The sequence below is a fragment of the Scyliorhinus torazame genome, chromosome 5 (assembly GCF_047496885.1).
Source record: "Scyliorhinus torazame isolate Kashiwa2021f chromosome 5, sScyTor2.1, whole genome shotgun sequence".
Taxonomy (NCBI): Eukaryota; Metazoa; Chordata; class Chondrichthyes; order Carcharhiniformes; family Scyliorhinidae; genus Scyliorhinus; species Scyliorhinus torazame.
The window spans coordinates 325,745,028-325,770,394 of record NC_092711.1 but is presented as its reverse complement, the minus strand read 5'-3'; the positions used below and the strand labels follow the sequence as shown (position 1 = coordinate 325,770,394).

The window sequence follows — 25,367 nt, the reverse complement described above, 5'->3', positions numbered from 1 at the left end:
TCTCAATCTAGGAACCAATCTAACGAAAGCAAAATACTGTGAATGCTGGAAACCGGAATAAAAACAGAAAACGTGCAAAAACCCTGCTGGTCTGGCTGCATGTGTGGAAAGACAGAGTTAACTTTTCAAGTCCAATGTGACTCTCCTTCAGAATCATATTGGACTTGAAACGTTAACTCTATCTCTCGCCACATATACTGCCAGACAAGCTGAGGTTTTCCACCATTTTCTGAGTAAACCCTTGCTGTACCACGTCCAATGCAAGTATGCACTTACTTAGACATGGAGGCCAAAATTGTGCATAGTATTCCAGGTGCAGTCTCCACATGGCCCTGTACAATTATAGCAGAACTTGCTTGTTCTTACATGCCAAGTCCTTTACAATAAAACCTAACATTCCACCTATCTTTCTAATTCCTTGTGTGAGGAACTACAAATCTCTCAAATAAACATTTAAAAAAATTCTGCATATTTATTCTTCCTCCCAAAATGAACAACCTCCCACATTCTACTCGATCTGCCATCTTGGATAATCCCTCACATAATCCGTCCATATCTCTTTGCAGCTTGTGTCCTCCTCGCAGCCTGCATTCTCACCTAGCTTCACATCAGCAGCAAGTTTAGCAGTTTCACAGGGTCTTCAACATGTGCTCTGCCAGTGATGTGCTACCAGGCGCAGCCAACATTCATTGGTAAGCAGGCCCACAGTGCTCGCACACAGACAAAGACTGCTCAAAGGACAGTATTTATTATCTGTATTTCTCTAGAAAGATATAGTTATTTACTAGACAAGATTACAGTCATTGTCGCAAGCCAGTAACACAATGTGATACGGTCAGACCATAAAGAGGCAGAAAACTTGACAGACCATCATCTTTAATGATGGTTTTGCAACAGATTGGGGCTGATGGGTGAGAAGCAGCCTTTGTGCCACACAAGTGTTAGGCAATGGCCATCGCCAATCAACTCCCCATGACATTCAACATCATCACTCAACTCCCCAGCAAAATCCACACAATCACCAATGACCAGAAACCTAACTGGACCAGTCTCATGAACTCAGGTCAGAGGCCAGTTATTCAGTATCGGCTGTGGCCTCGTGGGCAACACTCTAACATCCGAGCTGGACGGTTGCGTGCTTGAGCATCAAATTCTCAGCGGACACTTCAGCACAGCTCTGAGGAAGTGCTGCACTGTGACAAGTGCCATCTTTTGGATGAGATGTTAAAGAGGCCCTCTCTGCTCTCTCAGGTAGACGTAAAGATCTTGTCATTGTTTTGAAGAAGAGGTGGGGAATTATCCTGAGTATCCTAATATTTATTCCTCAAGCAACATAACTACGTTATCAACATCCACAGATTAGGAGACAAAGGAGCAGAATTAGACCATTCAGCCATCAAGTCTGCTCCGCCATTCAATCATGGCTATGTTTCTCATCCCCATTTATAAGACCATAAGACATAGGAGCGGAAGGCCATTCGGCCCATCGAGTCCACTCCACCATTCAATCATGGCTGATTTCAACTCCATTTACCCGCTCTCTCTCCATAACCCTTAATTCCTCGAGAGATCAAGAATTTAATTCTCCTGTCTTCTTCCCATAACACCATATCCCCTGATTGTTTATTGGAGCTTGCCGTGCACAAATTGGCTGCTGCCTTTCCTACATTACAACAATGAATACACTTCAAAGTACTTAAATGGCTATAAAGGACTTTAGAAAGCCTGAGGTTACTAAAGCCGCTATATAAATGCAAGTCTTCTTTTCTGTTGGAGTAACCCGCCTCCTGACTCCCCAAAGCCTGTACACCATCTACAAGGCACAAGTCAGGAGTGCAACCAAACACACTCCAGCTCCAACAACACTCAAGAAGCTCAACACCATCCAGTACAAAGCAGCCCCTGGCTGACTGGCAACCCATCCATCACCTTAAACATACACTTCCTCTGCCAGCAGTGTGCAGTGGTCGGAGTGTGAACCTTTTCAGAAACCTTTCCACATAGCGAATGATTAGGATCTGAAATACACTGCTGAACAATGTGGTGGAGGCAGATTCAATTCAGGCTTTCAAAAAGGCAGGAGAGCTCACACCCGGGATATGCTCCTCCTGTGCTATGTGGCAAATCATGGAAGCTTCAGTTGTCCCTGATGGCCAAGTGTGCAGGAAGTGTCCAACTGCAGCTACTGACTAACCGCGTTTCAGAGCTGGAGCTGAGGGTGGATTCACTGTGGAGCATCCGCGATGCTGAGCAGGTCGTGGATAACACGCTCAGTGAGGTGGTCACACTGCAGATAAGGATTGAACAGGCAGAGAGGGCATGGGTAACCACCAGGAGGAGTGGAGGAAGGCAGGTCCTGAAAGCATAATTTATAGAGCTAGGATGTAGATTAAAAAACAGGACCCAGAAGGTAGTAATCTCTAGATTACTTCCTGTGCCACGTTCGAGTGAGTATAGAAATAGGAGGTTAGTCCAGATGAATGTGTCGCTAGAAGAGATGGTGCAGGTGGAAGGGCTTTCGATTTCTGGGACATTGGGACCGTTTTGGGGGAATGTACAAGGTGGAAGGTTTAAACTAACTTGGCAGGGGCCTGGGATCCCGAGAAAAGGTTCAAAAGGATAGATTGCAGCCAAAATTAGAGACAACATCAAGTGAGTCAGGAAGGCAAAGAATATCTAGACCAGCTAAGTCACCGGGTGTTTGGCAAGATTGGATGGTATTTATTTTGAAGAGAGGAGTCCAACTCCATCTCCAAGTTTGCTGTGTTGGATCTCAAACAACAATGAGTCAGAATACAAGAGGCATAATCTGGCATGGCGCAATGACAATAATCTCACCCTCAATGTCAGCCAAACTAAGGAGCTGGTCATCGACTTCAGGAAGCAAAGTATCGTACACAGCAATGGTACCGAGGCGGAGATGGTCGACAGCTTCAAATTCCTAGGTGCACATCACCAACAATCTGTCCTGGTCCACCCACGTTGACGCTACGACCAAGAAAGCACAACAGCGCATATACCTTCTCAGGAAACTAAGAAAATTCAGCGTGTCCACATTATTTTATTACAGATGCACCATAGAAAGCATCCTATCGGGCTGCATCACAGCCCGGTACGGCAACTGCTCGGCCCAAGTCCGTAAGAAACTACAAAGTCGTGAACACCGCCCAGTCCATCACGAGAACCCGCCTCCCATCCATTGACTCCATCTACACCTCCCGCTGCCTGGGGAAAGCGGGCAGCATAATCAAAGACCCCTCCAACCTGGGTTATTCTCTCTTTCAACTTCTTCCATCGGGCAGAAGATACAAAAGTCTGAGAACACGCACTAACAGATTCAAAATCAGCTTCTTCCCCGCTGTTACCAAACTCCTGAATGACCCTCTTATGGACTGAACTGATCTCTCCACCCATCTTCTCTACTGAGTAGTACTACAATCGGTATGCTTCACCCTATGTTTATGCGTTTACATTGTGTATCTATCGTATGTCCTATGTTTTTCATGTATAGTACGAGCTGTCTGGACTGTACTCCAAACAATACTTTTTACTGTACCTCGGTACACGTGACAATGAATCTAAATCTGACAAACAAGGCAGATGAATTGAGGGCACAAATTAAAGCATGGGGATATGAGTTTACTGCTGTCACTGAGACATGGTTGAGAGAGGGGAAGGATTGGCAGCTCAATCAGATGAGATAGGGAAGGAGGGAAGAGGAGAGGTTGACACAATTTCGATCAGGGAATCAATTACAGCGGTCAGGAGGGACAACACCTCAGAAAGCTCTGCAGCTGTTCGCCCCGTGTCTGCGTGGGTCTCACCCCTACAACACAAAGATGCGCAGGGTAGGTGGATTGGCCATATAAATTGCTCCTTAATTAGAAAAATAAATTGGGTACTCCAAAGTTTAAAAACATTGAGCCGTCTCTTCAACTGGGGTTAGTTTAGCGCACTGGGCTTTGAAAGCAGACCAAGGTAGGCCAGCAGCACGGTTCAATTCCCGTACCAACCTCCCTGAACAGGCGCCGGAATGTGGCGATTAGGAGCTTTTCACAGTAACTTCATTGAAGCCGACTTGTGACAATAAGTGATTTTCATCTCATTTTCAACTGAAGTCATATGGGTAGAAGGTAAAAACCAAAATGGAGCAATCACATTGCTGGGAGTATTTATAGGCCGCCTAACAGTCCCCGAGAAATAGAGGAGCATACATAGATACGTAGAAGATAGGAGCAGGAGGCCATTCGGCCCTTCAATCCTGCTGTGCCATTTATCAAGATCAGGGCTGATCATCCAACTCAATAGCCTAATCCTGCTTTCTCCCCATAGCCTTTGATCCCATTCTCCCCAAGTGCTATATCCAGCCGCCTCTTGAATACATTCAATGTTTTAGCATCAATTACTTCCTGTGGTAATGAATTCCACAGGCTCATAGAATTTACAGTGCAGGAGGCCATTCGGCCCATCGAGTCAGCACTAGCCCTTGGAAAGAACACCCCACTTAAACCCACGCCTCCACCCTATCCCCGTAACCCCACCTAACCTTTTTGAACACCAAGGGCAATTTATCATGGCCAATCCACCTAACCTGCACATCTTTGGACTGTGGTAGGAAGCCGGAGCATCCGGAGGAAACCCACGCAGACACGGGGAGAACGTGCAGACTCCGCACAGACTCACCACTCCCTGGGTGAAGAAATGTCTCCTCATCTCGGTCCTAAATGGTCTGCCCCGTATCCTCAGACCGTGACCCCTGGTTCTGGACACACCCACCATCGGAAACATCCTTCCTGCATCTACCCTGTCCAGTCCTAGAACATAGAAAATACAGCACAGAACAGGCCCTTCGGCCCACGATGTTGTGCTGAACCTTTGTCCGAGATTAATCATAGATTATCATTGAAGTTACAGTGCAGGAGGCCATTCGGCCCCCTGAGTCTGCACCGGCTCTTGGAAAGAGCACCCCACCCAAACTCAACACCTCCACCCAACACCAGTGCAATTTTGGACACTAAGGGCAATTTATCATTGGCCAATCCACCTACCCTGCACATCTTTGGACTGTGGGAGGAAACCGGAGCACCCGGAGGAAACCCACGCAGACACGGGGAGGACGTGCAGACTCCGCAGACAGTGACCCAAGCCGGAATCGAACCTGGGACCCTGGAGCTGTGAAGCAATTGTGCTATCACAATGCTACCGTGCTGCCCTAAAGAACAAATAAATCTACACTATATCATTTTACCGTAATCCATGTACCTATCCAATAGCTGCTTGAAGGTCCCTAATGTTTCCGACTCAACTACTTCCACAGGCAGTGCATTCCATGCCCCCACTACTCTCTGGGTAACGAACCTACCTCTGATATCCCTCCTATATCTTCCACCTTTCACCTTAAATTTATGTCCCCTTGTAATGGTTTGTTCCACCCGGGGAAAAAGTCTCTAACTGTCTACTCTATCTATTCCCCTGATCATCTTATAAACCTCTATCAAGTCGCCCCTCATCCTTCTCCGTTCTAATGAGAAAAGGCCTAGCACCCTCAACCTTTCCTCGTAAGACCTACTCTCCATTCCAGGCAACATCCTGGTAAATCTTCTTTGCACCTTTTCGAAAGCTTCCACATCCTTCCTAAAATGAGGCGACCAGAACTGTACACAGTACTCCAAATGTGGCCTTACCAAAGTTTTGTACAGCTGCATCATCACCTCACGTCTCTTAAATTCAATCCCTTTGTTAATGAACACGAGCACACCATAGGCCTTCTTCACAGCTCGATCCACTTGAGTGGCAACTTTCAAAGATGTATGAACATAGACCCCAAGATCTCTCTGCTCCTCCACATTGCCAAGAACTCTACCGTTAACCCTGTATTCCGCATTCATATTTGTCCTTCCAAAATGGACAACCTCGCACTTTTCAGGGTTAAACTCCATCTGCCACTTCTCAGCCCAGCTCTGCATCCTATCTATGTCTCTTTGCAGCCGACAACAGCCCTCCTTACTATCCACAACTCCACCAATCTTCGTATCGTCTGCAAATTTACTGACCCACCCTTCAACTCCCTCATCCAAGTCATTAATGAAAATCACAAACAGCAGAGGACCCAGAACTGATCCCTGCGGTACGCCACTGGTAACTGGGATCCAGGCTGAATATTTGCCATCCACCACCACTCTCTGACTTCTATCGGTTAGCCAGTTCGTTATCCAACTGGCCAAATTTCCCACTATCCCATGCCTCCTTACTTTCTGCAGAAGCCTACCATGGGGAACCTTATCAAATGCCTTACTAAAATCCATGTACACTACATCCACTGCTTTACCTTCATCCACATGCTTGGTCACCTCCTCAAAGAATTCAATAAGATTTGTAAGGCAAGACCTACCCCTCACAAATCCGTGCTGACTATCCCTAATCAAGCAGTGTCTTTCCAGATGCTCAGAAATCCTATCCTTCAGTACCCTTTCCATTACTTTGCCTACCACCGAAGTAAGACTAACTGGCCAGTAATTCCCAGGGTTATCCCTAGTCCCTTTTTTGAACAGGGGCACGACATTCGCCACTCTCCAATCCCCTGGTACCACCCCTGTTGACAGTGAGGACGAAAAGATCATTGCCAACGGCTCTGCAATTTCATCTCTTGCTTCCCATAGAATCCTTGGATATATCCCGTCAGGCCCGGGGGACTTGTCTATCCTCAAGTTTTTCAAAATGCCCAACACATCTTCCTTCCTAACAAGTATTTCCTCGAGCTTACCAGTCTGTTTCACACTGTCCTCTCCAACAATATCGCCCCTCTCATTTGTAAATACAGAAGAAAAGTACTCGTTCAAGACCTCTCCTATCTCTTCAGACTCAATACACAATCTCCCGCTACTGTCCTTGATCGGACCTACTCTCGCTCTAGTCATTCTCATATTTCTCACATATGTGTAAAAGGCCTTGGGGTTTTCCTTGATCCTACCCGCCAAAGATTGTTCATGCCCTCTCTTAGCTCTCCTAATCCCTTTCTTCAGTTCCCTCCTGGCAATCTTGTATCCCTCCAATGCCCTGTCTGAACCTTGTTTCCTCAGCCTTACATAAGTCTCCTTTTTCCTCTTAACAAGACATTCAACCTCTCTTGTCAACCAAGGTTCCCTCACTCGACCATCTCTTCCCTGCCTGACAGGGACATACATATCAAGGACACGTAGTACCTGTTCCTTGAACAAGTTCCACATTTCTTGTTAAGAGGAAGAAGGAGGCCTATGTGAAGATGAGGTGTGAAGTTTCAGTTGGGGCGATGGATAGTTACAAGGTAGCGAGGAAGGATCTAAAGAGAGAGCTAAGACGAGCAAGGAGGGGACATGAGAAGTATTTGGCAGGTAGGATCAAGGAAAACCCAAAAGCTTTCTATAGGTATGTCAGGAATCAGCGAATGACTAGGGAAAGAGTAGGACCAGTCAAGGACAGGGATGGGAAGTTGTGTGTGGAGTCTGAAGAGATAGGCGAGATACTAAATGAATATTTTTCGTCAGTATTCACTCAGGAAAAAGATAATGTTGTGGAGGAGAATGCTGAGACCCAGGCTAATAGAATAGATGGCATTGAGGTACGTAGGGAAGAGGTGTTGGCAATTCTGGACAGGCTGAAAATAGATAAGTCCCCGGGTCCTGATGGGATTTATCCTAGGATTCTCTGGGAGGCCAGGGAAGAGATTGCTGGACCTTTGGCTTTGATTTTTATGTCATCATTGGCTACAGGAATAGTGCCAGAGGACTGGAGGATAGCAAATGTGGTCCCTTTGTTCAAAAAGGGGAGCAGAGACAACCCCGGCAACTATAGACCGGTGAGCCTCACGTCTGTAGTGGGTAAAGTCTTGGAGGGGATTATAAGAGACAAGATTTATAATCATCTAGATAGGAATAATATGATCAGGGATAGTCAGCATGGCTTTGTGAAGGGTAGGTCATGCCTCACAAACCTTATCGAGTTCTTTGAGAAGGTGACTGAACAGGTAGATGAGGGTGGAGCAGTTGATGTGGTGTATATGGATTTCAGCAAAGCGTTTGATAAGGTTCCCCACGGTAGGCTATTGCAGAAAATACGGAGGCTGGGGATTGAGGGTGATTTAGAGATGTGGATCAGAAATTGGCTAGCTGAAAGAAGACAGAGGGTGGTGGTTGGTGGGAAATGTTCAGAATGGAGTTCAGTTACAAGTGGAGTACCACAAGGATCTGTTCTGGGGCCGTTGCTGTTTGTCATTTTTATCAATGATCTAGAGGAAGGCGCAGAAGGGTGGGTGAGTAAATTTGCAGACGATACTAAAGTCGGTTGTGGTGTCGATAGTGTGGAAGGATGTAGCAGGTTACAGAGGGATATAGATAAGCTGCAGAGCTGGGCTGAGAAGTGGCAAATGGAGTTTAATGTAGAGAAGTGTGAGGTGATTCACTTTGGAAGGAATAACAGGAGTGCGGAATATTTGGCTAATGGTAAAGTTCTTGGAAGTGTGGATGAGCAGAGGGATCTAGGTGTCCATGTACATAGATCCCTGAAAGTTGCCACCCAGGTTGATAGGGTTGTGAAGAAGGCCTATGGAGTGTTGGCCTTTACTGGTAGAGGGATTGAGTTCCGGAGTCAGGAGGTCATGTTGCAGCTGTACAGAACTCTGGTACTGCCGCATTTGGAGTATTGCGTACAGTTCTGGTCACCGCATTATAGGAAGGACGTGGAGGCTTTGCAGCGGGTGCAGAGGAGATTTACCAGGATGTTGCCTGGTATGGAGGGAAAATCTTATGAGGAAAGGCTGATGGACTTGAGGTTGTTTTCGTTGGAGAAAAGAAGGTTAAGAGGAGACTTAATAGAGGCATACAAAATGATCAGGGGGTTAGATAGGGTGGACAGTGAGAGCCTTCTCCCGCGGATGGAAATGGCTGGCACGAGGGGACATAGCTTTAAACTGAGGGGTAATAGATATAGGACAGAGGTCAGAGGTAGGTTCTTTACGCAAAGAGTAGTGAGGCGGTGGAATGCCCTACCTGCTACAGTAGTGGACTCGCCAACATTGAGGGCATTTAAAAGTTTATTGGATAAACATATGGATGATAATGGCATAGTGTAGGTTAGATGGCTTTTGTTTCGGTGCAACATCGTGGGCCGAAGGGCCTGTACTGCGCTGTATCGTTCTATGTTCTATTTCACTTATGTCCTTCCCTGACAGCCTATGTTCCCAACTTATGCACTTCAATTCTTGTCTGACAACATCGTATTTACCCTTCCCCCAATTGTAAACCTTGCCCTGTTGCACGCACCTATCCCTCTCCATTACTAAAGTGAAAGTCACAGAATTGTGGTCACTATCTCCAAACTGCTCCCCCATTAACAAATCTATCACTTGCCCTGGTTCATTACCAAGTACTAAATCCAATATTGCCCCTCCTCTGGTCGGACAATCTACATACTGTGTTAGAAAAGCTTCCTGGACACACTGCACAAACACCACCCCATCCAAACTATTTGATCTAAAGAGTTTCCACTCAATATTTGGGAAGTTAAAGTCACCCATGACTACTACCCTGTGACTTCTGCACCTTTCCAAAATCTGTTTCCCAATCTGTTCCTCCACATCTCTGCTACTATTGGGGGGCCTATAGAAAACTCCTAACAAGGTGACTGCTCCTTTCCTATTTCTGACTTCAACCCATGCTACCTCATTAGAGTGATACTCCTCGAACTGCCTTTCTGCAGCTGTTATACTATCTCTAATTAATAATGCCACCCCCCCACCTCTTTTACCCCCCCTCCCTAAACTTATTGAAACATCTATAACCAGGGACCTCCAACAACCATTTCTGCCCCTCTTCTATCCAAGTTTCCGTGATGGCCACCACATCGTAGTCCCAAGTACCGATCCATGCCTTAAGTTCACCCACCTTATTCCTGATGCTTCTTGCGTTGAAGTCTGCACATTTCAACCCATCTCCGTGCCTGCAAGTACTCTCCTTTGTCAGTGTTCCCTTCTCCACTGCCTCATTACACGCTTTGGCGTCCTGAATATCGGCTACCTTAGTTGCTGGACTACAAATCCGGTTCCCATTCCCCTGTCAAATTAGTTTAAACCCTCCCGAACAGTACTAGAAAACCTCCCTCCCAGGATATTGGTGCCCCTCTGGTTCAGATGCAACCCGTCCTGCTTGTACAGGTCCCACCTTCCCCAGAATGCGCTCCAATTATCCAAATACCTGAAGCCCTCCCCCCTACACCATTCCTGCAGCCACGTGTTCAGCTGCACTCTCTCCCTCTTCCTAGCCTCGCTATCACGTGGCACCGGCAACAAACCAGAGATGACAACTCTGTCTGTCCTGGCTTTTAACTTCCAGCCTAACTCCCTAAACTTGTTTATTACCTCCACACCCCTTTTCCTACCTATGTCGTTGGTACCAATGTGCACCACGACTTCTGGCTGCTCGCCCTCCCCCTTAAGGATCCTGAAGACACGATCCGAGACATCCCTGACCCTGGCACCCGGGAGGCAACATACCTTCCGGGAGTCTCGCTCGCGACCACAGAATCTCCTATCTATTCCCCTAACCATTGAATCTCCTACAACTATTGCTTTTCTATTCTTCCCCCTTCCCTGTTAGAATTTTATAAGTCTCTATGAGATCCCCCCCTCATTCTTCTGAACTCCAGCGATTACAATTCTAACCGACTCAATCTCTCCTCATACGTCCGTCCCGCCATCCCAGGAATCAGCCTGGTAAACCTAGAGCAAGAGCATCCTTCTTCAGATAAGGAGACCAAAACTGCACGCAGTATTCCAGGAGACAAAGCCAGCCGCCTGCTGCCCACACCAGAGCCATGAGGGAGATCGCACAAATTAGGGACAGCACTAGACAAAGTCAACAAAGCCTTTGAAGCTGTCTATTAGGGGTTGTCCACCTCGGAGCCCCCAGCAAGGGACTTGGGGATGAGGCAGTTCCGTGATGGACTGGACATTCCAGTTGTGGAGGAGGATATGAAACGGGGCCTGGAAGCACCGCTCAAAACGTGAGAGGTCATGGAGGGTATTGGCTCCATGCAGGTGGGGAAGGTGCCGGAACTGGACGGTTGTCTGGTGGACTTCAACAAAATATTTGCGACAGCACTGGCCCCGCACCCGTTCACAGACTCACTGGCGCGGGACACACTGGAGCCTACGCTGGCACAAACCTCAATCTCGCTAATACCTAAAAAAGGACAAAGACCCAACAGAGTGCAGTTCCTACAGACTCACCTCGCTACTAAACATAGACGCCAAAATATTGGCCAAGATCCTAGCCAAAAGGCTGGAGGACAGTGTGTCAGGGGTGGTTGCAGAAGACCAAACGGGCAAACATCGAACATTGGGCGCCTGCTGAACGTGATCATGACCCCATCAGGGGGAGAGAACACCTGAGGCGATCGTCTCCCAAGACGCAGAAAAGGCCTTTGACACAGTCGAATGGAAGTACCTCAGAGCGGTTTGGGCTTGGAGCAGGGTTCACCTCCTGGGTGAAACTCCTGTGCAGCGCTCCCATGGTGAGCGTGCGGACAAACACCACCAGCTCTAAATACTTTCAGCTGCACAAGGCAGAAGACAGGGATGCCCGTCATCCCTGCTGCTGTTCATCCTAGCGATCGATCCATTAGCGATCGTGCTCAGAATGGCAAAAAACTGGAAGGGGATCCAAAGAGGAGGCAGAGAGCACAGAGACTTGCGCTGCGTGGATGACCAGCTCCTCTACATCTCGGACCCACAAAGCAGTATGGAAGAATCATCGTGCTCCTGAAAGAGTTCGGTGCCTTTTCGGGCTACAAACTCAATATGAGCAAAAGCGAGATCTTCCCGGTGAACCCGCAAGGGGGAGGGGCAGCGCTGGGGCTCTGCCGTTTAAACGAGCCCAACACAAATTCCACTACCCGGGGATCCAAATCGCTCACGACTGGGTGGGGGTCCACAACCTGACCAGTCCAACAGAGAACGTAAAAAAGGACCTGCAGAGGTGGGACGCACTCCCACTCTCCCTGGCGGGGAGGGTGCAGACGATCAAAATGAACGTACTGCCCAGGTACCTCTTCCTACTTAGACCTATCCCGATCTATATCCCCAAGGCCTTTTTCAACTCACTGGACAAACTAATTATGGTGTTCGGGGGGTGGGGGAATGCAAGGGTCCCAAAGAAGGTCTTACAGAAAACAAAACCCAGGAGGAGGGACTAGCTCTCCCAAACATGCAGTACTAACACTGGGTAGCGACAGCAGAAAGAATAAAGGGGTGGATAAAGGAGCCAGAAGCTGAGTGGGTGCTCACAGAGGACTCCCCCCGGGCCCAAGCCATGGTGGCACTCCCATCCCCACCCAAAAAGTATTCAAACAGCCCAGTGGTGGTGGCAACACTCCAGTCGTGGAACCAACTGCGACAACATTTTCGCCTTAACCGAAATGTCTGATAAGGCCCCCCCATCTGTAACAAGCACAGGTTTGTGCCAGCGCTCATAGACTCCTCCTTTAAAAGGTGGAGACAGGACGGGAGGGACGCTGAGTGTTAGGGATCTGTACACAGATGGTAGGGTCCACAGACTGGTCGAACTGACGGAAAGATTCCAACCATCAGGGGGCAATGAATTCGGATACCTGCAGCTCAAAAATGTCCAATGAAAAGAAACAAGAACATACCCATGACCGCCGAGACGGTCACTACTAGAGGAATTACTGGACGCAGACATTTTAGGCAAAGGAAACCGTTATGACATGTACGGGCGACTGAGAGAGAAGACTGATGCCAAACTGGATACGATAAGGGAGAAGTGGGAAGAGGACTTTGCGTTCGAAATAGGGTGGGAATTCTGGAGCGAAGCACTGCACAGGTTAACTCCACCTCCACATGTGCAAGGCTTAGCCTCACGCAACTAAAAGTGGTACACAGAGCCCACTTAACAAGAACCCAAATGAGTAGGTTCTTCCCGGAGTTGGAGGACAGATGTGAACGGTGCCTAGGAGGCCTGGCCAACCATGCTCACGTGTTCTGGTCTTGCCCCAGACTTGCTGGGTATTGGGCAGCCTTCTTCGAGGCGATGCCCAAATTTGTGGGGATGAGGGTGGAGCTGTGCCCGAAATGGGCGGTCTTCGGGGTTTCAGACCAGCCAGATCTACTCCTGGGGAGGAGGGCAGACGCCCTTGCCTCCCTGATCGCCCGCCGTAGAATCCTGTTCGGCTGGCGATCAGCAGCACCACCCAAAGCTGCGGACTGGCTGTCCGACCTCTCAGAATTTCTCCAAATGGAGAAAATCCAATTCGGCATCCATGGATCGGAAGTAGTCTTCTATCGAACGTGGGAGCCATTCACCCGACTGTTCCAGGACCTGTTTGTGGCCAACAACTAGGTAGCCAAGGATAAAGAGAAAGTAGCCAAGACACAAGAGTGTTGAAGGGGGGTGGGAGGGTCCGAGGAAATAAGAAAGCGCAACCAAACGCAGCGAGAGAGTCAGGGACCGTGTGGGAACAACAACAACGGTGGGAGCCAGGAGGGAGAAAAGAGAGTGGAGCACAGGCGGGAAAGGAGACACAGGGACCACAGCAAATGCAGCAAAGGGAAAAGAACAAATGATTGAAAAGAAGAAACAATGAAATAAACGTGTGTAAATAGCAAAACCGACCATGATAAATAATGTTGCAAAATTCTTATTGTTCGGTGTGTATTACTATTTTGTTATATGAATCAAAAACCCAATAAAAACATTTTTTTTAAAAAGCAGGAAAGCGGGGCAGAGAGGTTTCGGGAAGGAATTCTAGAGTTTAGGGCCCTGGCAGCTGAAGGTTGAATCGGGGACACAAAAGAGGCCAGAATTTGAGCGGGGATTTCTGAGTGTGGTGGAGCTGGAGGAGATTACAAACATAGGGAGGGTCAAGGCCACAAAGGATTGGAAAAAAGGATGAGAATATTAAAATCAAGATATCACTCAACCAGGAATCAATGTTGATCAGTGAGCAAGCACAGTGGCAACAGGTAAACAGGATCCTGTGCGAGTGAGGGTCCCGGGATTCTGTGTGAGTGAGGGTCCCGGGATTCTGTGTGAGTGAGGGTCCCGGGAGTCTGTGTGAGTGAGGGTCCCGGGAGTCTGTGTGAGTGAGGGTCCCGGGAGTCTGTGTGAGTGAGGGTCCCGGGATCCTGTGAGAGTGAGGGTCCCGGGAGTCTGTGTGAGTGAGGGTCCCGGGATCCTGTGTGAGCGAGGGTCCCCGGATCCTGTGTGAGTGAAGGTCCCAGGATCATGTGTGTGAAGGTCTCAGGATCCTGTGTGAGTGAGGATCCCAGGATTCTGTGTGAGTGAAGGCCCCAGGATTCTGTGTGAGTGACGGTCCCAGGATCATGTGTGAGGGTCCCAGGATTGTGTGTGTGTGAGGGTCCCGGGATTGTGTGTGAGTGAGGGTCCCGGGATTCTGTGTGAGCGAGGGTCCCGGGATCCTGTGTAAGTGAGGGTCCCAGGATTCTGTGTGAGTGAAGGTCCCAGGATCATGTGTGAGTGAAGGTCTCAGGATCCTGTATGAGTGGGGGTCACGGTGGCAGAGATTTGGATGGATTTAAGATTTTGGAGGATACAAGATGAAAGGAGTTCCAGGAATATTTTTGTTGCAGGGTTAATATTTTCAAGTGAGCACTGGGCTTACAATAGCCAAGTGTTGTCCATTGTTGAATTGTGAATCTTTCTGGTAGTATTAATCTGTCAGGTTTCAGTCAACGCAGACACCTAGTCTTCCTGCACTTCAGCCCAATTTGCTCAACAGGAAAAACACAAGACACTCGTCCTTCAGCAAACACTATGTTGATTTATACACAGCCATATTTTGGACTCAAGATTAGTTAATAGAGGGGAAAGATTACGGAGGGACACGATACAATTATAAAACAAGATGAGATACAAAAAGACACAATCAGAGACCATTTGCAAAATCTGGCCCAGAGCTACTGCACCACAATCACGGTGTTGAAATCTTTAAAGCTTTCTACGATATCAGACTGTGATGCAAACACGTACCACCCATTAAACCTCCATGGAAAAACCCCGAGGTACAAGGACTCTTGAATCATTCAGAAAATACATCACTCTCAGGGGCATCAGAGGCAACTTTACAAAAGATAAAATCTTAAGAGGAAATGTCAAACATGCGAGTAGACACCAGGTCAATCCTAAAACACTGCACATATTTGAATACAGTAAAACAGCAGTGCTCAGTGCGTACCCACCTGGCAATTCCAGCAACGCCCGTGATTAAGTGTTAGCACAGTGGTTAGCACTGTTGTTTCATAGCGCCAGAGACCCGGGTTCAATTACCGGCTTGGGTCACTGTCTGTGCGGAGTCTGCACGTTCTCCCCGTGTCTGCGTGGGTTTCCTCCGGGTGCTCCGATTTCCTCCCACAAGTCCCGAAAGACGTGCTTGTTAGGTAATTTGGACCATGTGAATTCTCCCTGTGGACCCGAACAGGCGCCGGAATGTAGCGACTCGGGGATTTCACAGTAACTTCATTGCAGTGTTAATGTGAGCCTACTTGTGACACTAATAAAGATTATTATTATAATGCCACAAGAATAAGCATGAACTCTAGCCCCGCACCCCCACCAAACCATGAATTCCCTCCCGCCACAGAGAGGTTTAGTTTCAGGTTTACATTTTTACTCTAATATTTATTTTTAAAATGAAACTTTATTTACCCCAAGTTCAAGAATAATTGTGACAAATCCTAATCATTCATAACTGTCTGCAGGGTATAACAAGGAACACAAGAACTAGGAGCAGGAGTTGGTAATTCAGCATGGCTGATCTCCTCTCGGCCTCAACTCCACCCTCCTGCCTGTTCTCCGTAACCCTTCAGCCCATTGCTAATTAAAAATCTGTCTCATTCCTCCTTAAATTTACTCAATGTCCTGGCCACTCTGGGGCAGTGAATTCCACAGATGAAATGAAAATCACTAATTGTCACAAGTAGGCTTCAAATGAAGTTACTGTGAAAAGCCCCTAGTCACCACATTCCGGCGCTTGTTCGGGGAGGCTGGTAGGGAATTGATCAGTGCTGCTGGCCTGTCTTGGTCTGCTTTCAAAGCCAGCGATTTAGCCCTGTGCTAAATCAGATTCACAACCCTTTGAGAGACCCTGTTTTAAATCTGCTACCCCTTATCCTAAAACTATGATCTCTCATTCTAATTTGACCCACACGAGGAAGCATCCGCTCTCCGTCACTTTATCCATACTGTTTATCATCTTGTATACCTCAATTAGAGCTCTTCTCATTTTTCTCAACTGGAGAGAGTATGGGCCTAACCTGTTCAATGTCTCTTCACAAGACAAACTCTTCATCTCTGGATTCAATCTAGTGAACCTCCTCCGAACAATGCGATACAGGTGGCCGCTTGACCCAACACACCCTGCGCTTTGAATGATCGATCAAATTAATCAACCTCTCTTTGATCCTTCCCCATATTCTTGTAAATTTCTCTTTGAAATATTTATAGAATTCTCCTTTTGAAAGGTACTATTGATCTTGTACCGACACCCTTTCAGACAGCACATTCCAGATTGTAACATTGCATAAAAATCTAATTTCTCCAGTGCTTCTTTTGTCGATTTTCCTAAATTTGTGGCCCCTGGCACTGGAAACACTTCCTCCTGATTTACTCCATCCAAATCCATCCGCAATTTTGATTCAATCTCCCCTAAACCTTGTGTGTTGTCAGGAGAACACCGACAATCTGCACATCAACTAAATCCTCTGTCCCTGAAGGGAGAGCAGCCCAGACCCCGGGCTCAGACCCCAGGCCAGTCCACTGACCTCTGCACTCCCCTGGCCCCCAAACAAAGGGGTCAGAGGTCCCCCCCACAGAGCTGGTCATCCCCCCCCCACAGAGCTGGTCATCCCCCCCCCCCCTCGGGGTCATCCCCCCCCCCCCCCCCTCCTCCTTCGGGGTCAACCCCCCCCTCCTCCTTCGGGGTCAACCCCCCCCCCTTCCTCCTTCGGGGTCAACCCCCCCCCCCTCCTCCTTCGGGGTCAACCCCCCCCCCCTCCTCCTTCGGGGTCAACCCCCCCCCCCCTCCTCCTTCGGGGTCAACCCCCCCCCCCTCCTCCTTCGGGGTCAACCCCCCCCCCCCCCCTCCTCCTTCGGGGTCAACCCCCCCCCCCCCCTCCTCCTTCGGGGTCAACCCCCCCCCCCCTCCTCCTTCGGGGTCAACCCCCCCCCCCCCCCTCCTCCTTCGGGGTCAACCCCCCCCCCCCCCCCCTCCTCCTTCGGGTCAACCCCCCCCCCCCCCTCCTCCTTCGGGGTCAACCCCCCCCCCCCCCCTCCTCCTTCGGGGTCAACCCCCCCCCCCCCTCCTCCTTCGGGGTCAACCCCCCCCCCCCCCTCCTCCTTCGGGGTCAACCCCCCCCCCCCCCTCCTCCTTCGGGGTCAACCCCCCCCCCCCCCCCTCCTCCTTCGGGGTCAACCCCCCCCCCCCCCCCTCCTCCTTCGGGGTCAACCCCCCCCCCCCCCCCTCCTCCTTCGGGGTCAACCCCCCCCCCCCCCCCCTCCTCCTTCGGGGTCAACCCCCCCCCCCCCTCCCTCCTCTCGGGGTCAACCCCCCCCCCCCCCTCCTCCTTCGGGGTCAACCCCCCCCCCCCCCCCCTCCTCCTTCGGGGTCAACCCCCCCCCCCCCCCCCTCCTCCTTCGGGGTCAACCCCCCCCCCCCCCCCTCCTCCTTCGGGGTCAACCCCCCCCCCCCCCCCCCCCCTCCTCCTTCGGGGTCAACCCCCCCCCCCCCCCCCCTCCTCCTTCGGGGTCAACCCCCCCCCCCCCCCCCCCCCCTCCTCCTTCGGGGTCAACCCCCCCCCCCCCCCCCCCCCCCCCCTCCTCCTTCGGGGTCAACCCCCCCCCCCCCCCCTCCTCCTTCGGGGTCAACCCCCCCCCCCCCCCCCTCCTCCTTCGGGGTCAACCCCCCCCCCCCCCCCCCTCCTCCTTCGGGGTCAACCCCCCCCCCCCCCCCCTCCTCCTTCGGGGTCAACCCCCCCCCCCCCCCCCTCCTCCTTCGGGGTCAACCCCCCCCCCCCCCCCTCCTCCTTCGGGGTCAACCCCCCCCCCCCCCCCCCTCCTCCTTCGGGGTCAACCCCCCCCCCCCCCCCTCCTCCTTCGGGGTCAACCCCCCCCCCCCCCCCTCCTCCTTCGGGGTCAACCCCCCCCCCCCCCCTCCTCCTTCGGGGTCAACCCCCCCCCCCCCCCCCCCTCCTCCTTCGGGTCAACCCCCCCCCCCCCCCTCCTCCTTCGGGGTCAACCCCCCCCCCCCCCCCCCTCCTCCTTCGGGGTCAACCCCCCCCCCCTCCTCCTTCGGGGTCAACCCCCCCCCCCCCCCTCCTCCTTCGGGGTCAACCCCCCCCCCCCCCCCTCCTCCTTCGGGGTCAACCCCCCCCCCCCCCCCCCCCTCCTCCTTCGGGGTCAACCCCCCCCCCCCCCCTCCTCCTTCGGGGTCAACCCCCCCCCCCCCCCCTCCTCCTTCGGGGTCAACCCCCCCCCCCCCCCCTCCTCCTTCGGGGTCAACCCCCCCCCCCCCCCCCCTCCTCCTTCGGGGTCAACCCCCCCCTCCCCCTCCTCCTTCGGGGTCAACCCCCCCCTCCCCCTCCTCCTTCGGGGTCAACCCCCCCCCTCCCCCTCCTCCTTCGGGGTCAACCCCCCCCTCCCCCTCCTCCTTCGGGGTCAACCCCCCCCTCCCCCTCCTCCTTCGGGGTCAACCCCCCCCTCCCCCTCCTCCTTCGGGGTCAACCCCCCCCTCCCCCTCCTCCTTCGGGGTCAACCCCCCCCTCCCCCTCCTCCTTCGGGGTCAACCCCCCCCTCCCCCTCCTCCTTCGGGGTCAACCCCCCCCTCCCCCTCCTCCTTCGGGGTCAACCCCCCCCTCCCCCTCCTCCTTCGGGGTCAACCCCCCCCTCCCCCTCCTCCTTCGGGGTCAACCCCCCCCTCCCCCTCCTCCTTCGGGGTCAACCCCCCCCTCCCCCTCCTCCTTCGGGGTCAACCCCCCCCCCCCCCCCCTCCGGGGGTCAACCCCAACCCCCCCCCCCCCGCGCGCGGGGTAGAGCCCCAGCCCCCTCCCCCCGGGTACGGTCCCGTCTCCCGGCCTCTCACCCAGTTTGGCGCGGAGACCTTTCAGCGACATCCCGCCATCCGCCATCTTGCCCTGAGAGAGCGAGTGAGCATGCGCACTGAGAGCGACTGAGCGAGCGAGTGAGCATGCGCAGAGAGCGACTGAGAGAGCGAGTGAGTATGCGCACTGAGAGCGACTGAGAGAGCGAGTGAGTATGCGCACTGAGAGCGACTGAGAGAGCGAGTGAGCATGCGCACTGAGAGCGACTGCGAGAGCGAGTGAGCATGCGCACTGAGAGCGACTGCGAGAGCGAGTGAGCATGCGCACTCTGAGGGAACAGAAATAGAGTTTTGTGATAGAGAGATGGAGAAATAGAGGAAGGGACAGAGAGAGATAGAGGGAGGGCTTGAGAGAGAGATAGAGGGAGGGATTGAGAGAGAGATAGAGGGAGGGCTTGAGAGAGAGATAGAGGGAGGGATTGAGAGAGAGATAGAGGGAGGGATAGAGAGAGAGATAGAGGGAGGGATTGAGAGAGAGATAGAGGGAGGGATAGAGAGAGAGATAGAGGGAGGGATAGAGAGAGAGATAGAGGGAGGGCTTGAGAGAGAGAGAAATAGAGGGAGGAATAGAGAGAGAGAGAGAAGTAGATGGAGAGATAGATAAATGGAGGGAAGGATAGAGAAATAGAGGGAGGGATAGAGAGAGAGAAATAGAGGGAGGGATAGAGAGAGAGAGATGGGTTTAGAGGGATATGGCTGAGTGTTTTGGCCAAGGTAATCGGTACAGGCTAGGAGTGCCGAAGTGCCTGTACTGTGCTGGATTCTTCTTCGTTCTTTTTGCTCCCAGCTCCGGCCTCAGTCTCGCTCTTTCTCACACTCTTTTATCCTCTTCAGACGAGCTCCTTTTTCCTCCCAGCTCCGCTCTCTGTCTCACTCTTTCTCACGCTCTTTTATTTTCCCACCTAGACTCTCAGTCTTGCTCGTTCTCTCGCTCTTTTATCCTCCTGGCTCCGTTCTCAGTCTCACTCTTTCTCTCGCTCCTTTATCCTCGTGGCTCTGTACCCTGGCGAAAGGCTCCCTCTATGAAACTGTTAAAATCTCTAACATGTTCTGTGTTATGAGTGAAAACTGATATCCTCGAGGGCAAGGTGATATGCTGTAATCTGTTCTGATTTCGAGACACATGGTGCCACTGGGTCTTCAATGAGAACATGTTACCAGTTACCAGTGGCGTACCGCAGGGATCAGTTCTGGGTCCTCTGCTGTTTGTGATTTTCATTAATGACTTGGATGAGGGAGTTGAAGGGTGGGTCAGTAAATTTGCCGACAATACGAAGATTGGTGGAGTTCTGGATAGTAAGGAGGGGTGTTGTCGGCTGCAAAGAGACATAGATAGGATGCAGAGCTGGGCTGAGAAGTGGCAGATGGAGTTTAACCCTGAAAAGTGTGAGGTTGTCCATTTTGGAAGGACAAATATGAATGCGGAATACAGGGTTAACGGTAGAGTTCTTGGAATTGTGGAGGAGCAGAGAGACCTTGGGGTCTATGTTCATACATCTTTGAAAGTTGCCACTCGAGTGGATAGAGCTGTGAAGAAGGCCTATGGTGTGCTCGCGTTCATTAACAGAGGGATTGAATTTAAGAGCCGTGAGGTGATGATGCAGCTGTACAAAACTTTGGTAAGGCCACATTTGGAGTACTGTGTACAGTTCTGGTCGCCTCATTTTAGGAAGGATGTGGAAGCTCTGGAAAAGGTGCAAAGAAGATTTACCAGGATGTTGCCTGGAATGGAGAGTAGGTCTTACGAGGAAAGGTTGAGGGTGCTAGGCCTTTTCTCATTAGAGCGGAGAAGGATGAGGGGCGACTTGATAGAGGTTTATAAGATGATCAGGGGAATAGATAGAGTAGACAGTCAGAGACTTTTTCCCCAGGTGGAACACACCATTACAAGGGGACATAAATTTAAGGTGAAAGGTGGAAGATATAGGAGGGATATCAGAGGTAGGTTCTTTACCCAGAGAGTAGTGGGGGCATGGAATGCACTGCCTGTGGAAGTAGTTGAGTCGGAAACATTAGGGACCTTCAAGCAGCTGTTGGATAGGTACATGGATTACGGTAAAATGATATAGTGTAGATTTATTTGTTCTTAAGGGCAGCACGGTAGCATTGTGGATAGCACAATTGCTTCACAGATCCATGGTCCCAGGTTTGATTCCGGCTTGGGTCATTGTCTGTGCGGAGTCTGCACGTCCTCCCCGTGTCTGCGTGGGTTTCCTCCGGGTGCTCCGGTTTCCTCCCACAGTCCAAAGATGTGCGGGTTAGGTGAATTGGCCAATGATAAATTGCCCTTAATGTCCAAATTGCCCTTGGTGTTGGGTGGAGGTGTTGAGTTTGGGTAGGGTGCTCTTTCCAAGAGCTGGTGCAGACTCAAAGGGCCGAATGGCCTCCTTCTGCACTGTAAATTCAATGATAATCTATGATTAATCTAGGACAAAGGTTCGGCACAACATCGTGGGCCGAAGGGCCTGTTCTGTGCTGTATTTTCTATGTTCTATGTTCTATGTTGCTGTTGGTTAAAGGAGTGAATCATTGATCCACTGCTCCCAGGGGAGTTCAGCGCTTCAAAGAATATAAAAGCACCCATGTAATGTCATTCTTTTGTTTCCAGCCTGTTTTCAGAAAGGTTTTGGATGGTGAATACTGTCTTTCTCTCATGAAATGAAATGAAAATCACTTATTGTCACAAGTAGGCTTCAAATGAAGTTACTGTGAAAAGCCCCTAGTCGCCACATTCCGGCGCCTGTTCGGGGAGGCTGTTACGGGAATTGAACTGTGCTGCTGGCCTGCCTTGGTCTGCTTTCAAAGCCAGCGATTTAGCCCCTGTGCTAAACAGCCCCTATTATGATGAACATTACAATGAAATAATTTCTTCTACAAGGTCCTCTTGTTTATAATGTTGCCCAGGTAACAGCTGTGAAGTAGCAATGTTGACTGCATGTTGAATATTCATTAGTATCAGCCCCTGTCGGTACAGGTCTGCACTTCATGGGTCAACATTGCTACTTCACAGCCGTTACCTGGGCAACATTATAAACAAGAGGACCTTGTAGAAGAAACTATTTCATTGTAATGTTCATCATAATAGGTTCTAACTTATATCATAGACTGAGTTACAAGCTGCAACACAATTGGGACCACATACAAGACTTAAGTAATAGAATGGTTAACCATTTTAGGATAGGTTATACAAATATCAGCACAATCACATTCATTCTAAAATAGGTCTTTGTGCGTTCAAAATATTCTCATCAAATCACATCAGTTTCCACAGCGACCAAGATGTCCAGTATGTAACACAAAAATATCTAACACCATTACCATAACTAACACCATTACAGTATGTAACACCATTACAGTATGTAACACCATTATAATATCTAAAACCATTACAGTATGTAACACCATTACAGTATGTAACACCATTATAATATCTAAAACCATTACAGTATGTAACACCATTACAGTATGTAACACCATTATAATATCTAAAACCATTATAGTATGTAACACCATTACAGTATGTAACACCATTATAATATCTAAAACCATTACAGTATGTAACACCATTACAGTATGTAACACCATTATAGTATGTAACACCATTATAGTATGTAACACCATTACAGTATGTAACACCATTACAGTATGTAACACCATAACAGTATGCAACACCATTACAGTATGTAACACCATTATAATATCTAAAACCATTACAGTATGTAACACCATTATAATATCTAAAACCATTACAGTATGTAACGCCATTACAGTATGTAACACCATTATAGTATGTAACACCATTACAGTATGTAACACCATTATAATATCTAAAACCATTACAGTATGTAACACCATTACAGTATGTAACACCATTTCAGTATAACACCATTATAGTATTGTCCTGGGAGTGTCCCTTTAAGAAATGTTTTTGTCTTATCACATGGCTGCAGTGATGTCATTGTGTGGGTAGAGCTGGGCTGTGGCTCTGAGTTTTTACTTTCACTTTGAGTTTAGACTGGTTTAAACTGCACCGGTTACATAGAACATAGAACATAGAATGATACAGCGCAGTACAGGCCCTTCGGCCCACGATGTTGCACCGAAACAAAAGCCATCTAACCTACACTATGCCATTATCATTCATATGTTTATCCAATAAACTTTTAAATGCCCTCAATGTTGGTGAGTTCACTACTGTTGCAGGTAGGGCATTCCACGGCCTCACCACTCTTTGCGTAAAGAACCTACCTCTGACCTCTGTCCTATATCTATTACCCCTCAGTTTAAAGCTATGTCCCCTCGTGCCAGCCATTTCTATCCGCGGGAGAAGGCTCTCACTGTCCACCCTATCTAACCCCCTGATCATTTTGTATGCCTCTATTAAGTCTCCTCTTAACCTTCTTCTCTCCAACGAAAACAACCTCAAGTCCATCCGCCTTTCCTCATAAGATTTTCCCTCCATACCAGGCAACATCCTGGTAAATCTCCTCTGCACCCGTTCCAAAGCCTCCACGTCCTTCCTATAATGCGGTGACCAGAACTGTACGCAATACTCCAAATGCGGCCGTACCAGAGTTCTGTACAGCTGCAACATGACCTCCTGACTCCGGAACTCAATCCCTCTACCAATAAAGGCCAACACTCCATAGGCCTTCTTCACAACCCTATCAACCTGGGTGGCAACGTTCAGGGATCTATGTACATGGACACCTAGATCCCTCTGCTCATCCACACTTCCAAGAACTTTACCATTAGCCAAATATTCCGCATTCCTGTTATTCCTTCCAAAGTGAATCACCTCACACTTCTCTACATTAAACTCCATTTGCCACCTCTCAGCCCAGCTCTGCAGCTTATCTATGTCCCTCTGTAACCTGCTACATCCTTCCGCACTGTCGACAACACCACCGACTTTAGTATCGTCTGCAAATTTACTCACCCACCCTTCTGCGCCTTGCTCTAGGTCGTTTATAAAAATGACAAACAGCAACGGCCCCAGAACAGATCCTTGTGGTACGCCACTTGTAACTGAACTCCATTCTGAACATTTCCCATCAACCACCACCCTCTGTCTTCTTTCAGCTAGCCAATTTCTGATCCACATCTCTAAATCACCCTCAATCCCCAGCCTCCGTATTTTCTGCAATAGCCTACCGTGGGGAACCTTATCAAACGCTTGAACCTTATCAAACGGTTGAAAGAAGTGTTTCTCTATCTTCGTTTTAAAAGCTGATTGATAACTGAAGAGAGATAATTGCTTTCTGGAAGGAATTCAAACCCGCTGTTTGGAAAGGGGAACAGAGTATCAATAACAGTCTTATACCAGTGAGAATGCCGTGTGCTGGGCCACGCCTTTGAAAAGGGGTTTCTGGTTTTACTTGGATTTTGTTATTGAATTGGAACAGTTAAGGGGAAATGCATTAAGGGTGATACATAGATTTCTGTAGCTGTGTACGGTACTATGTTTGTAGTTGATAAAAATTCTTGCTGTGTGTGTCTATACAAATGTTAACTAAATTCTTAGAATAAAGCTTGTTTATTGATTAAAAGTGCCTAAACTCTGTTGTGTAACACCTGACAGGCTCGTGTGCTCATCCCAGCCACATTCAACATAAAGGTTGTAGGTCACATCGATTCCATAATATTCTTTGGTGTTGTTAAACCCTGGCCCATAACAAAATTAGGGCCTCGAGGGATAAAAGTCTATCTTTCATGATTGGATTGGTTTAGTGAACTTAAAGATAGTGAGGGGGGAGCATAGTTGTGTTTGCTTTTTCAGGTGTTGTATTCAAGTTTAAATAGGGAGTGTGTTGTGGACAATGGCTCTTTCAGAGGCTCAGACGTTTTTGGGGGTGGAGAAGGTCACCTTACAAACAGAGGCTCAAAATAGGCTTTTAGATTTGGCAAAAACATTGCAGTTAACATTGCCTGACAAAATACGAAAAGAAGAGGTAATTGCGGCGGGAACTGAGCATTTAAAATTGCCTGAGACAGTCAGAATTGTTGGAAATGGCAAGAATTCAATTGCAGATCAAGCAGCTTGAACATGAAAAAGAATTAAAGCAGCTTGAATACAAAATGAGAGCAAAAGAAAGAATAGCCCTAGCAGAACAAAAAGCAAGAGAAAGGAAGGTACAGATCAGGGAAAAAGGAAAGGTGAGAGAAGGAAGGGAAAAAGAAAGAATAGCCCTAGCAGAACAAAAAGA

The 25,367-nt window shown here is 49.4% G+C and overlaps 1 protein-coding gene across 11 annotated transcripts in view; it reads right to left on the bottom strand.

Annotated features, from left to right (window-relative positions):
* The window catches only part of map7d3 (MAP7 domain containing 3), a 171,617-nt gene extending 152,372 nt beyond the window's left edge, over positions 1 to 19,245 (bottom strand). For all 11 annotated transcript variants that reach the window (XM_072505980.1, XM_072505982.1, XM_072505985.1 and 8 more), the window contains exon 1: positions 19,144 to 19,245. In XM_072505980.1, the coding sequence (XP_072362081.1) occupies positions 19,144 to 19,189 (46 nt within the window). In that variant the 5' untranslated portion in view covers positions 19,190 to 19,245. The remainder of the gene's footprint in view (positions 1 to 19,143) is intronic.
* Positions 19,246 to 25,367: the final 6,122 nt, after the last annotated feature.